Source organism: Callithrix jacchus, chromosome 6 (genome assembly GCF_049354715.1).
Source record: "Callithrix jacchus isolate 240 chromosome 6, calJac240_pri, whole genome shotgun sequence".
NCBI classification, from domain to species: Eukaryota; Metazoa; Chordata; class Mammalia; order Primates; family Cebidae; genus Callithrix; species Callithrix jacchus.
Window position 1 is genome coordinate 118,385,339 of NC_133507.1, and position 15,357 is coordinate 118,400,695.

The 15,357-nt window shown below is 42.1% G+C and overlaps 1 protein-coding gene across 3 annotated transcripts in view; it reads right to left on the minus strand.

Annotated features, from left to right (window-relative positions):
- The window catches only part of SF3B1 (splicing factor 3b subunit 1), a 43,865-nt gene that overhangs the window by 27,721 nt on the left and 787 nt on the right, over positions 1–15,357 (minus strand). For all 3 annotated transcript variants that reach the window (XR_013519020.1, XR_013519021.1, XM_002749589.7), the window contains exons 2-3: positions 3,633–3,799; positions 347–451 (exon numbers count right to left, since the gene is read on the minus strand). Coding sequence is in view for 1 of the 3 variants with exons in the window: in XM_002749589.7 (XP_002749635.1) it covers positions 347–451; positions 3,633–3,799 (272 nt within the window). In the remaining 2 variants the exon portion in view is untranslated. The remainder of the gene's footprint in view (positions 1–346; positions 452–3,632; positions 3,800–15,357) is intronic.

The following is a 15,357-nucleotide window of genomic DNA, read 5'->3' on the forward strand; positions in this document are numbered from 1 at the left end:
AATATACACATCTATGGAAATGTGGAAATATTCCAACTATGGAAACGTGGATTTCCATAGTTTAATGCTTCATTAAATGATTACAGCCAGACGTGATGACCTGTGTATACGATCTCAACCACTTGGGAGGCTCAGACAAGAGGAATGCTTGAGCTCAGGAGTTTGGGATCAGCCTGAGCAAGATAGCAAGACCCTGTGTCAAAAAAAAAAAAAAAAAGATTACACCTGTACAAAATAAATTATTATTTCTAATCCTCCTCAAAACATCCTAAAATTCATGGGTTTCCATGGGAACTCAGACATTCACTTTTCTTTAGCTGAATATGCTTTTAAAATGAAAGGTCACCTGTTCTGTTGACTGTGGTATATCATTAAGCAATGCCACCGGGGCATGATATCCTGGCTTCTTCTGACCAAGCAAACTTGTAGATGATGAATAGTCATCGTCATCCTGCAATGAAAACCCCCCAAAAGCCCACAAACAAAATGTTAGAACTTACAAATTAGAAAGAATATGCAAAGATTCAGTATGAAATCAAAAGATGTACTGACAGTGTGTTATCTAAGCCCTCCTTCATAAAACTTACAAACATTACTATTAGGACTTCTTGTACTTCAAAAACCTATTAAAGAAATTAAATTCAGTTATCTTTACTTTCAAAATGATTAAGCAAGGAAGATTTTCTATAGAAGTCAATTACGATAAAGGAAGTATGGACTAGAAAAACCTGAACATTTAATTTTCTCACAGAAGACAAAATGTTTTTTCAATTTGATAATTACAGCTTATTTTATAACTTTCTAGTTTTTTTAACTCATTTTTTTAAACATGATCTAACAACCATAGAAACAAGTATTTAATTTTAAATGTACTTGTCCCTAGCAGTGTGTTTAAACAAAATAATGTTATACTGTAACTTTTCTAGTATAAAAAGTACGACTGGCCGGGAGCGGTGTCTCATGCCTAAAATCCCAGCACTTTGGGAGGCCGAGGCGGATGGATCATGAGATCAAGAGATCAAGACCATCCTGGTCAACATGGTGAAACCCCGTCTCTACTAAAAATACAAAAATTAGCTGGGAATGGTGGTGCGGGCCTGTAGCCCCAGCTACTTGGGAGGCTGAGGCAGGGGAATTGCTTGAACCCAGAAGGCGGAGGTTGTGGTAAGCCGAGATCATGCCATTGCACTCCAGTCTGGGTAACAACAGCAAAAACTCTGTCTTTAAAAAAAAAAAAAAAAAAAAAAAGTACAACTGTTTGGGAGGCCAAGTTGGGAGCCTAGGAGTTGTGAGACTAGCCTAGGCAACAGAGACCCAGCTGGGCAAAGTAGCTCACATCTATAATCCCAACACTTTGAGAGGCTGAGGCAGGACACTGCTTGAGCCCAAGAGTTCAAGACCAACCTGGGAAACATGGTGAAACCCTGTCTCTACAAAAAAAAAAAAAAAATTAGCCAGGCGTGGTGGTGCGCATATGTAGTGCCAGCTACTCAGGAGGCTGAGGTGGGAGGATAGTTTGAACCCAGGAAGCAAAGGCTGCAGTGAGCCATAATCTGGCCACTGCCTTCAGACTGGGCAACACAGCAAAACTTTGTCTCCCAAAAAACAAACAAAAACCACACATACATACACAGTGAGATTTCATCTCTATTGTAATAAAAACAAATAAATAAAAGTGTTGGCCGTCCAGAGTGGCTCACGGCTATAATCCCAGCACTTTGGGAGGCCAAGGCAGGTAGATCACAACGTCAAGAGATTGAGACCATCCTGGCCAACACGGTGAAACCCAGTCTCTACTAAAAATACAAAATTAGCCAGGTGTGGAAACACCTGCCTATAGTCCCAGCTACTCAAGAGGCTGAGGCAGGAGAACTGCTTGAACCCAGAAGGCAGAGGTTGCATTGAGCTGAGATTGCACCACTGCACTCCAGTCTGGTGAGAGAGTAAGACTCTGTCACCAACAACAACAACAAAAAAGTACAACATTAGGTAATTCTCAAGATCTTAAAACCTTTATTTAAAAATAAAATGACGATATGCCCCTCAGTTTCTGAAACATATAGCTGTTACTTTCTTTTATCATTAGGGTACAAGACCTCCAAATAAAATACTAACTAGTTCATGACTGGTTTCTAGAAATTTCACTCTTCAGGACTTTTAAATTTCTCTCCAGAAAAAAAAAAAAGAGAGAGAGCCAACTGTTAAGTAAAATGTGACTTGAATTTCTTAAAAATAACCAGTTTGAGCCAGAGCAATCAGGCAAGAAAAAGAAATAAAGGGTATTCAAATAGGAAAGGAGGAAGTCAATTGTCTCTATTTGCAGACAACATGATCGTATATCTAGAAGACCCCATCATCTCAGCCCAAAATCTCCTGAAAGTCTCAGGATACAAAATCAATGTGCAAAAATCACAAGCATTCCTATACACCAGTAACAGACTTAAACAGAGCCAAATCAAGAATGAACTGCCTTGGGAGGCCGAGGCGGGTGAATCACGAGGTCAAGAGACAGAGACCATCCTGGTCAACATGGTGAAACCCGTCTCTACTAAAAATACAAAAAATTAGCTGGGCATGGTGGTGCGTGTCTGTAATCCCAGCTACTCAGGAGGCTGAGGCAGGAGAACTGCCTGAACCCAGGAGGTGGAGGTTGCAGTGAGCTGAGATTGCGCCATTGCACTCCAGCCTGGGTAACAAGAGTGAAACTCCATCTCAAAAATAATAATAATAATAACCAGTTTAATAATCCATATCAGTTACAGGTAACTGAATCACCAAATTTGGACTTTGGAATGGTGTGATAAAATATAAGCTACCTGGAGTACAGAAAAAAATTCTTTGAGGGACAGATTTCAAAATGAAAGGCAGTCCTCCTCCACAGTAACTGCAACAGACACGAAAAGCTCATCAAAATCAGTATTAAGAAAAATTCCAGGTCAGGTACAGTGTCTCAAGCTTGTAATCCCAGAACTTTCAGAGGCCGAAGAGGACGGATCACCTGAGGTCAGGAATTCAAGACCAGCCTGGCCAACATGGCGAAACTCCATCTCTGCTAAAAATACAAAAATTAGCTGGCATGGTGGCAGGCTGGTAATCCCAGCTACTCGGGAGGCTGAGGCAGGAGAGTCGCTTGAACCCTGGAGGCAGAGGTTGCAGTGAGTGGAGACTACACCAACGTACTCCAGGCTGAGCAAGACTGTGTCTCAAAAAAAAAAGAAAAGAAAAATTCTATTCACATTAAGATACCAACAGAAGAAAAACAGTATCAAGTACAAGTCAGAAATTAAGTCACAAGGACAGATGGCTATTTACAATCAAGTCACTTCTCACACAAGCTACTCTAGACAGTGTGGCAAGTAATGGTAGGGATTTACTTTACAACTGTTTACTTTCTACCAGTAATGGTTGGCAGGTGCTCTGCTGGATAAACAAACTAGTCTTTACCATAAATTCTCAGAACAAAGCATTTCCAGTGAAGTTTCAGAACCTTAGAGAGGATACTTCCAGTAGTTTTATCCTCTAAAAGATCTCAAGAATGTCTCTCCTAAGCCAGATGGCTGAAACAAAAAAGTTATTCATAGTTCTTGTTCTCTCAAAAAATAATTGCCTCTTGTATGCAATTTGTAACTTACATCTTCAAGTTCAGTTGCAGCAATTGATGTCACGTATCCAGCAAATCTGCTGTCACTTCCACCATAAATTTCCTGGTCATAATAACCTGTAGAATCGAGGCCCACTCCTTGAGCTTCATCAAGAGCTGCCTTCTTGCCTTGAATTTCTCGAATCTGTGCTTCAATATCTGTAAAAAGATAATACAGACTTTCTTAATTTCACTTTCCAAAAAACTCCCAACATAATGCATTTCTTTACTAAGTAATTATCAAATACTCTCTTAAACACAGAAAATGTACAGTAATATAAGAAAATAGTAACCGCAACAGCAAAAGCATGCTCTAGAAATTAAACCATGACAGACTTGGTACGATGGGTCATGCCTGCAACCCCAGCACTTTGGGAGGCAAAGGTAGGTATATCACTTGAGGTCTGGAGCTCAAGATCAGCCTGGCCAACATATAGTGAAACCCCATCTCTACTAAAAAATACAAAAATTAGCTGGGCATGGTGGCACACGCCTGTAGTCACAGCTACTTGGGAAGCTGAGGCAGGAGAATCACCTGAACCTCAGACACAGAGGTTGCAGTGAGCCTAGATCCCGCCACTGCACTCCAGCCTGGCGACAGGCCAAGACTGTTCCTCAAAAAAAAGGAAACCGTGATAAAATATCATCTAACATATAACCCAGCTTCAAATTTCCCCAGCTGCCCTAATAATAGCCTTTATAGATGTTCTTATTTAACCCATAATCCAATCAAGCATCAATCAATGTTTAGCACAACTAAACACTGCATTTAGTTGTCACTTTCTTTGTTCTTTAAATACAGACTAGCCTTCCATTTTGTAGTCTTTCCTGACACCAGGTTACTTCTGCAAAGTAACATTTTAATAATCTGAATAGGGCTGTGTGCAGTGGCTCACACCTGTAATCCCAGCACTTTGGGAGGCCAAGGCAGGCGGATCACGATGTCAGAAGTTAGAGACCAGCCTGTCCAGTATGGTGAAACCCCGTGTCTACTAAAAAAAAATACAAAAATTCTGCCGGGTGTGGTTGCATGTGCCTATAGTCCCAGCTACTCAGGAGTCTGGGGCAGGAGAATTGCTTGAACCTGGGAGGTGGAAGTGGCAGTGAGCCAAGATCACGCCACTGCACTTCAGCCTGGGCATGGAGAGCAAAACTCCATTTCAAATAAATAAATAAAAATAAAAATAAGCTGAGATCGCACCAGTGCACTCCAGCCTAGGGCACAGAGTAAGACTCTGTCTCAAAATAATAATAGTAATAATAATAATAATAATAATAATAATAATCTGAATAATACAAAGATGTATAAAGAAATAGTTTCTACTGAAAAATATTTCTATGGCCTAACAAATAGTTGTTTCAATTCTTGCCAGCCCATGCTGATTTAAGCCCTTGGACATCAGGCACTTTTAAAAAGCTAACTTGCTGGACGGGTGAGGTGGCTCATGCCTGTAATCCCAGCATTCTGGGACGCCAAGGTAGGTGGATCACCTGAGGTCAGGTGTTCGAGACCAGTCTGGCCTTCATGGTAAAACTCTCCTCTACTAAAAATACAAAATTAGGCCGGGCGCGGTGGCTCACGCCTATAATCCCAGCACTTTGGGAGGCTGAGGCGGGTGGATCACAAGGTCAAGAGATCGAGACCATCCTCGTCAACAAGGTGAAACACCGTCTCTACTAAAAATACAAAAATTAGCTGGGCATGGTGGCACGCACCTATAGTCCCAGCTACTTGGGAGGCTGAGGCAGGAGAATTGCTTGAACCCAGGAGGCAGAGGTTGTGGTGACCCAAGATCACACCATTGCACTCCAGCCTGGGTAACAGGAGCAAAACTCTGTCTCGGAAAAAAAAAACAAAAAAACAAAATTAGCCGGGTGTAGTGGCACCCACCTGTAGTCCCAGCTACTCAGGAGTCTGAGGCAGGAGAATTGCTTGAACCCAGGAGGCAGAGGTTGCAGTGAGCCAAGATCATGCCACTGCACTTCAGCCGGGGTGTGGAAAGCAAAACTCCATCTCAAATAAATAAAAATAAGGCTGGGTGCAGTGGCTAACACCTGTAATCCCAGCACTTTGGGAAGCCAAGGCAGGCAGATCAGTTGAGGTCAGGAGGCATAGTGGCAGGTGGCCTGTAATCCCAGCTACTCAGGAGGCTGAGGCGGAAGAATCACTTGAACCCGGTAGGCGGAGGTTGCAGCGAGTCAAGATCGTGCCATACTCCAGCCTGGGCAACAAGAGTGAAACTCAGTCTCAAAAAAATTTTTTTAATAAAAATAAAAAAGCTCATCTGCTAGCTTCATGTATCAAAAGATAAAGATTCAAATAGCATCCTGCATTTGCCAAACTTCCCACCCCCCAGCTAAAGGAGAAAACCCTCTATAGCCTCTCAAGATAGACTTTCAGGATAACAAAACGTCCTTCTCTGGTCTAAGGTGCAGCTGGGTCACATTTCCGTGTAAGAAAGGAGCAGAAGCAGGTCTCAGAAACTGAAGGCAGGGCACAGTAGCTCACACATGTCATCCAAACACTTTGGAAGGCTGAGGTGGGCAGCTCACTTGAGCCCAAGAGTTCAAAACCAGCCTGGGTAACATGGCAAAATCCCATCTCTACAAAAAATGCAAAAATTAGCCAGGCATGGTGGCACACCTATATAGTCCCCTGCAACTTGGGGGCTGAGGTGAGTGAGAGGACTCCTTGAGCCCGGGAGGTCAAGGCTGCAGTGAGCCACAACTGCTGCCACCACACACTAGCCTGGATGAGTGAGAGAGACCCTGTCTGAGAAACAAACAAAGAAACTAAAAATGATAGAATAGTTTTAATGCTGAATTTAGCAGACCCAGTTTGTGATCAGATCTCAAAATTCTTATAGTGTGTTACACAGCACCACTGTCTGCACAGATGTTACTTTGTCCCCAAACCATTACAGCAGCCCAGGCAGCCAGAAATGAGCAGGGTGGTTCATTTTACTACAATCTCTACTTTTTGTTTGTAGTTTTATATTTTGAAATTTTTTAAATCTACATTTGCCCCACTCCCACCCTCTTCAGCTTTTTTGTTTTTTTTGTTTTTTGAGACAGAGTTTCCCTCTTGTTGCCCAGGCTGGAGTGCTAGTGACATGATCTTGGCTCATTGCAACCTCCACCTCCCAGGTTCAAGTGATTCTCCTGTCTCAGCCTCCCAAATAGCTGTGATTACAGGTGCCAACCACCATGCCAGCCCCAGGCTTTTTCTTAAACGACAGGTGCATTTATCATTTTTACCTAAATAAGTTTTTGTAAAAGGACCAGAAATGCTACTTCCATAAGGATTTAGGCAAGAAACAAATGGGTGAATCAGGCCAAATAGGCTGCAATCTCCTCTGCAGCATCAGTACAGTCTAAGGACCACCTACCTGCAAAGAAATGACCTGGTGCACTCGTTACAAAGGTGGAATCCTAGTCTTGGAAACACTAACTCCGGACCTCCAACTCAGTCTGTGAAGCCCAGGATTCTGCCTCATTAACACTCCAGGAAATTTCTCTACCTGGCCCTACACCCCTCCCATTTTCAACCCCAGCCCACCCCTACCAAATTTTCCAATTTAGATCCTTTTATACTTTCCCCTACCTCATATACAAATAAAAAATAGGAAAAGGGTACTATTTTATAAAAACTGCATCACACTACACATACTGTGCAACTTGCTGTTTCCCCCTTATCAGGCAGCTCTCTTATTTTCCGTGTAAAGAACTCTTCCATCCTAAAGTTTCAGCAACTAATTCCTCATTTGGATAACATTTATTAGGGAATTACTTTCAGCTACTGAATTTTACCTATTGATTTTTTTGTACCTGCTGATTAGCATCAGAGTTTTCCAATTACGAAGGTTCATAAAAGACTAAAATAGTGTTAGTATGAAATCTATGTAAATCATGACTAGATTCTTATTAAATCAAACTTTAGTAACAAATTTACCCAGCCCAAAATATCCTGGGACTAGGCAGCTGTTTGTAGTTAATTAATCCTGAGGGGAGTTTATCACTGAGCTTCTCATAGGCCGTACAATTAAATCTTCATATGCAAATCAAACATTGTTTTGTTTCTGCTTGAAATTATGGATATAAAGTCCAAAAAGCTAATGGGCTTTGTTAACACACTGAAACTGCAGCACATTTACACATACATTATGTGATCCATAAAATTAAGACATCAGATTCCATAAAACTCAGCAGCTTTTAATATGCAATTCGGAGAATAACTAAAATCTCACAAATTTTGCCAGGCGCAATGGCTCATGCCTGTAATCCCAGCACTTTGGGAAGCCAAGGCAGGCAAATAACTTGAGGTCAGGAGTTCAAAAGCAGTCTGGCCAACATGATGAAACCCTGTCTCCACTAAAAATACAAAAACTAGCCAGGCATGGTGATAGCGTGCCTGTAATCCCAACTACTCAGGAGGCTGAGGCATGAGACTCGCTTGAACCTGGGAGGCGGAGGTTGCAGTGAGCCGCCGAGATCGTGCCACTGCTCTCCAGCCTGGGCAACCAGAGAATCGCTTGAGTCTGGGAGGCAGAGGTTGCAGTGAGCCAATATCATGTCACTGCGCTCCAGCTTAGGTGAAAGAGTGAGACTCCGCCTCAAAATCAAAAACAAAAAAAAAGCGTTGGCAACTATGGATAAAAAAGAGAACATAACAAAATGAGTAACAAGAGGTCCAAAACAATGAAGACTTAAGGAGGCAAAGAAACGTTTATGCTAATGTCTTCCAACTTTAATTAGGACCAACATGAACAAATGTGTTCCAGCCTAATCCCTTCCCAATTTGGATTTGTAGTTCAATACATTCAGATATGAAGACAAAAAAGGAATACTGTCTGCTAGTGACTGGGCAAGAAGAGACTAGGACTTCCTATTGGCCACACATAAAACTGCCAAGAGCTGGCACTCTTTAACCCATTTAAACCCTTAAATATTCCAATGTCCACACTGTTTTACACATCAATAGTTTCTGCCATTTTATTACTGGGTAGTATTCCACTGTCCTACAGTATGTTTACCCATTCTCTAGTTGAAGTACATTCAAGTTGTTTGCAGTTTGTACTGATTACAAGTTAGGTTGCTGTAAACATTTGTTTAGAGGTTTTTATGTGAAGACAGGTTTTAATAACACTAGGCTAGGCTGGATGAGGTGGCTCACACCTGTAATACCAGCACTTTGGGAGGCCAAGATGGGCGGATTATGAGGTCAGGAGTTTGAGACCAGCCTGGCCAATATGGTGAAACCCTGTCTCTACTAAAAATACAAAAATTAGCCAGGTATGGTGGTGCGTGCCTATAATTCCAGCTACTCAGGAGGCTGAGGCAGAGAACTGCTTGAACCCAGGAAGCAGAGGTTGCAGTGAGCTGAGATCGCACCACTGCACTCCAGGTTGGGCAACAGAGCGAGACTCCTGTCTCAAAAAACAAACAAACAACACTAGGGTAAATAATTATACCTAGGAATGGGATTGCTGGGTCCCATAGTAAATAAATGTTTACCTTTGTAAGAAACTTAGCCTTTCTGATGGGTTTACTTCTGCAAATAAGAGCAGAAAAGAGCAGAATGTGTAACAGAAAAAGAAGAATTCTGAGTGATGAAATGGAAGAGAGAGATTAAGGGAACAAGTAAGATAGAAGCTGGGACAAGTGAGGTTAATAAATTCCAATTATGTGGCAGCAGAAAAAGGAGTACAGGGGTAGAAATATGTGATATGGATTAACTAAACTACCTGATTTTCTAGATGAAAAACACATTTCTGTTCCCTGTCTCAATTTTTCCCCTACCCCATCTTTAGTAAAACCCACTAACTGAGGGAAAGGTAGGGATATATGCTAGTACTCTTGGCTACTGATTCTGAAATCTTAAAAAGGAAGCAGAGATTCCCTATCCCTATCTCTCGGGAGATTCAGAATCCTAAATTGAAGTTACGGTTAGTCCTTGCAATCCTGAGTTGTCATGGAGTGTAGTTTTTAAAAATGTCTTAGGCATGAGATCAAAGCACTAGTTAAGTATGTATTACACTTGTATTACCAAAGAGCCATCCTAAAGGAAGAGCCTTGATGGTATACTATCAAGAATGAGGTTTCTCTTAAATCGGTTTTAAGATACGTGTCATACAAAACTATGTCAGTTAGCAGTTAGGCTTGTTAGAAAACTGAGTATATTTACTGCCACTAAAATTATGGTAGGAGGGGAACCAGAACATGCAAATCCTTTCCTAAGATTTTCACTGGGCGTGGTGGCTCACACCTGTAATCCCAGCACTTTGGGAGGCCTAGCAAGGGAGGTGAATCACCTGAGGTCAAGAGTTCAAGACCAGCCTAGCCAACATGGCAAAACCCTATCTCTACTAAAAAGACAAAAATTAGCTGGGCATAGTGGTGGGCGCCTGTAGTCCCAGCTACTCAAGAGACTGAGGCAGGAGAATCACTTGACGCAGGAGGCAGAAGTTGCAGTGAGCCAAGATTGTGCCACTGCACTCTAGCCTGGGTGACAGTGTAAGACTCAGTCTCAAAATAAATAAATAAATAAATAAATTTCCTCTTTCTGGGGTATGTGGTAGAGCTCACACCTGTAATCCCAGCACTTTGGGAGGCCAAGGCAGGTGAATCACCTGAGGTCAGGAGTTCAAGATCAGCCTGGCCAACATGGCAAACTCCATGTCTACTAAAAATACAAAAATTAGCCGGGCGTGGTAGCACACACCTGTAATCCCAGCTACTCAGAAGGCTGAGACAGGAGAATCACTTAAACCCAGGAGGCGGAGGTTGTGCTTAGCCAAGATCACACCATTGCACTCCAGCCTGGGCAACAAGAGGGAAATTCCGGCTTAAATAAATAAATGTATACATATATATATACACACACACACACATAAATAATGGGAAGAGTAGAAGGAACCAGTGTACAAATTAAACAAAGCTGGCTTAAGCTTATAACTGTTGAAGCTAGGCGATAAGTACATAGGGAGTTCATTTTACTACTCCCTCTACTTTTCTGTTTTATTGTTTTGTTTTGAGACAGACTGTCACTCTGTTGCCCAGGCAGAAGTGCAGTGGGGTGATCTTGGTTCACTGCAACCTCCACCTAACAGGTTAAAGTAATTCTCCTATCTAAGCCTCCCAAGTAGCTGGGATTACAGGGGCACACCACCACGCCTCACTAATTTTTGTATTTTTAGTAGAGATGGTGTTTCACCATGTTGGCAAGGCTGGTCTTGAACTCCTAACCCCAGCTGATCCACCAAATCAATCTCCCAAAGTGCTGGTATTACAGGCGTAAGCCACCATGCCCAGCCTGCTGTTTTTTTTTTTTGAGACAGAGTCCTGGCTCTGTTGCCCAGGCTGGAGTGCAGTGGCACGATCTCCACTCACTGCAACCTCTGTCTCCTGGATTCAAGCAATTCTACTACCTCAGCCCCCGGTAGTTGGGATTACAGGCAGGCACTACCACACCCGGGTAATTTCTGTGTTTTTTTAGGAGACAGGGTTTCTCCAGGTTGGCCAGGCTCGTCTCGAACTCCTAACCTCAGGTGATGCACCTGCCTCGGCCTCCCAAAGTGCTGGGATTACAGGTGTGAGTCACTGTGCCCAGCCTTGTTTTTTTGAAACTGGGTCTAACTCTTTTCCCCATGCTGAAGTACAGTGGTGCCATCATAGCTCACTGCAGCCTCAATCTCCTGGGCTCAAGAGATCCTCCCAACTCAGCCTCCCAAATAGCTGGGACTACAGGCACACACCATCACACCTGGCTAACTTGTGTTTTTTTCTGTAGAGACAGGGTCTCACCATATTGCCCAGGCTGGTCTTGAACTAAGCTCAAGCCATCCACCCAGGCATGCCAACATATCAGCCTCTCTCTACTTTTCTGTATGTTTGCAGTCTCAAGCAATCCTACTGTCTTAGCTTCCCAAAATGCTGGGATTGTATTCGTAAGCAACGCCTCAAACCTAAATATCAAACTCTTAAGAAAAACAACTCATAGTACTGATAGCAGGTCACATCTGTTACAACTATTTAACTGCTCCCCACCAATTCTTTCCCTCTGATATCCCCTCCTGTGCCTTTTCTTCCCCTCTCCTCCCCGCTGCTGAGCTGGAGTTTCACTCAGTCTCCCAGGCTGGAGTGCAATGACATGATCTCAGCTCACTGCAACCTCTGCCTTGTGGGTTTAACCAATTTTCCTGCTTCAGCCTCCCAAGCAACTGAAATTACAGGCCCACGCCACAATGCCCAGCTAATTTTTTGTTTTTTTTTTTTTAATTTTTTATTATTTTTTTTTGAGACAGAATCTCACTCTGTGGCCCAGGCTGAAATGCAGTGGCACGATCTCGGCTCACTGCAACCTCTGCCTCCTTGCTAGGTTCAAGCTATGCTCCTACCTCAGCCTCCCAAATAGCTGGGATTACAGGCATGTTATACTATGTCCAGCTAATTTTTGTATTTTTAGTAGAGACAGGGTTTCACTATGTTGATCAAGCTGGTCTCGAACTCCTAATCTCGTGATCTGCCTGCATCAGCCTCCCAAAGTGCTGGGATTACAGGCGTGAGCCACCGTGCCTGGCTGCCTTTTCTTCTTTCTATGCCTTAGATCCTGCTAAACCCAACTTGTAGTGCTTATTCCTTCTTGATGCATCTTTATTTTCATTTTTTCATCCAGATTCTTTTCTTTTTTTTTTTTTTGAGACGGAGTTTTGCTCTTATTACTCAGGCTGGAGTGCAATGGCATGATCTTGGCTCACCACAACCTCTGCCTCCTGGGTTCAAGCAATTCTCCTACCTCGGCCTCCCGAGTAGCTGGGATTACAGGCACACGCCACCACGCCTAGCTAAGTTTTGTATTTTTAGTAGAGACGGGGTTTCACCATGTTGACCAGGATGGTCTCGATCTCTTGACCTAGTGATCCACCCGCCTTGGCCTCCCAAAGTGCTGGCGTGAGCCACCACGCCTGGCCAGATTATTTTCAGTGTTCTAATCACTGCTCATTACATGTTACAGAGATACTGCCCTCTGATGTTAATCTCTCACTGACACCTTTTAGTCTGGTCCATAAGTGATACCTATTTTCCTTCTGCCAGATTGAACTGCTGAACAAGTATTTCCCAAATACAAGACTTCTAAATGACATCAGAAAAAAACAAGAAGTATATTCGGCATCCCGTCTCTGAACTTTTTCATTAAGCAAAACTCCAATAGGACAACTAACTATGATAGAAATCATTTTACCCAACACTACAAATAATACTGATGAATTGATTCATAAATAATTGTTTTTTTAAAAAACTTTCAAGGCCAGGCATAGTGGCTCACACTTGTAATCCTAGAATGGTGGGAGGCCAAGGCAAGAGGACTGCTTGAGCCCAGGAGTTTGAGATCAGCCTGGGTAACACAACAAGACCCCATCTCTAAAAAAAAAAAATGTAAAAATTAGTCAGGCATGGTGGCACATGCCTGTAGCTGTAGCTCCTCAGGAGGCTGAAATGGGAGGATCACTTGAGCCTGGCAGCGGTAGGTTACAATGAGCTATGATCACACCACTGCACTCCAACCTGGGCAACAGAGCAAGACCTGGTCTCAAAAATAAACACAGGAAAACAAAAATATCAGCAAGATACACAATAACAAAACTATACCTATTCCAGCCATTTCTCAAGCTAAGAATTAGGGGGAAAAATTTTTTTCAGCTTTGTGATGTCCCCAAAAATCTAATTCAAAGGATTAGTGGTAAAACAAGCATATATATAGGATTTTTGGTTAACCCATTCTTCCCCTTCCAAAACAAGAGAAAAATGTGTGTTCCCTACTTGTTGGCCAAAGTCAACAGTATCTGAAGAACTGCTGGATGGCAAGATTATGCACATTAATAACCATACACCTGACACAATTTAACATGCAGAAAGATCTAAAAGATTTTATATGATTTAAGTCCAGCTCTTTTCATATTTCAGTCCTGGAAAGCATAAGCCACATTGGCGAGGGTAAAATATCATCAGATTGGTTACAGAGGATGTGAGGGCTGATCCTAATAGAAATGTTTGAAAGAGTTGGGGGACAGTGGCTCATGCCTGTAACCCCAGCACTTTGTGAGGCTGAGATTGGAGGATCTACCTGAGGTCAGGAGTTTCAGACCAGTCTGTCCAACATGGCAAAACCCTGTCTCTAAAAATACAAAAATTAGTCGGGTGTGGTGGCGCATGCCTATGATCCATACTCGGGAGGCTGAAGTAGGAGAATCGCTTGAACCTGGAAGGCAGAAGTTGCTGTGAGCTGAGATCACACCACTGCACTCCAGCCTTAGGCAACAGAGCAAGACTGTCTCAAAAAAAAAAAGGAAATGTTTGAAAGAAATATGACAGCAAGAAAACAATAGTTATCAGGTTATATCAACCTCGGAGCTAAGTAGAAGAGAAAATCTTAACACAATAGGTTATATTCTAAGCAATATAATATTAATACTGACTGCCATAGCAGCACTGTCCAAAAAAGCATTAATACTGCTTCAGGTTATCAAAAATGGTTTAACAAGAGAAAGGGTGATAGACCATGAAGAACTAGAGTTCCACCAAGAAAATGTCATGAGGAAGGGAGCAAGAAGCTATGTCAGTACCATGCGTATTTCTACTAAACATTTATCATCCCCTGACTTATATCCCATACGGATGGGAAAAGGCAGTACTCAAGTGTTGAAGTGAACGTTCCACTATCTTCTTACAGCATCACTTAATTGCCATTGATAGAATAATCCCAAATAAAAACAACAAGTTTAGCCAAGAATAGCAATAGACCAAAGCTTCGAGCTGGGTTTCTACAAAATGCAGGAAAATTGATCAGAACTTTGATTTTCCTGTCTGAGGGCATCTTATACCGCAGATACTAATAAATAAGTAAAAAAAAAAAAAAAAAAAAAAAATCAAAGCTATACTATGTCCCCAAATGAATCTCCTTAATGAACAAAAACAGCAACATCTTTATATTTTCTATTTATTTTATAAAAGGTTATGTTTCAGATAAAGACAAAAGAATAAGGCCTAAGAACACTAAGAAAGCATTTAAACCCTAAATACCTAAAATAATACTAATATTAAAGTCATTCCCAATTCATTAGTATGCTTTGAATTGCAGAAAGCTGGACTTCAGGTCCTCTGGGTGACCCAGTTGTTCAAAGCCATTCACATTCTGGTCCTAACCAACCTTTCCAGATTCATCTATTCCTTCTCTTCTTGAACCCTCTGTTCCTGCCACAGCAGACTACTCAAACACACTTTTCACGATTCAATACCTTGTTACAAGATGTTCTCTCACGCTCAGATGTCCTTCCGATTTAAAACTGACTGATCCTTTTTTAAACAGAGACAGGTAACCTCCTCAGTGAAATAACCCTAAGCATAAATTAATCATTCCGTTACCCAGGTTCCCAGAACATGTTGCTTGTTCTTCTACTTAGGCATTCATTTGGCCTTATGAGAGAATGAGGACATACATATCTGTTTTTCCCATCAGACAGTAACATTTTGGATGGCGTCAGTCTGTTACCTCTCACAAACCAATACTGAGCCAAACATCTAGAAGGACATATGAAACAAAATTGACTCTTAGAAGTCTCGTGCTCAATGAAAATTTCGGATTCCAAGTCAGAAATCAAAAACTGCAGTTCCAACTTCCCATGCCTCTTTTCTGAAAAGTGATCCCATTTCCTGTCATC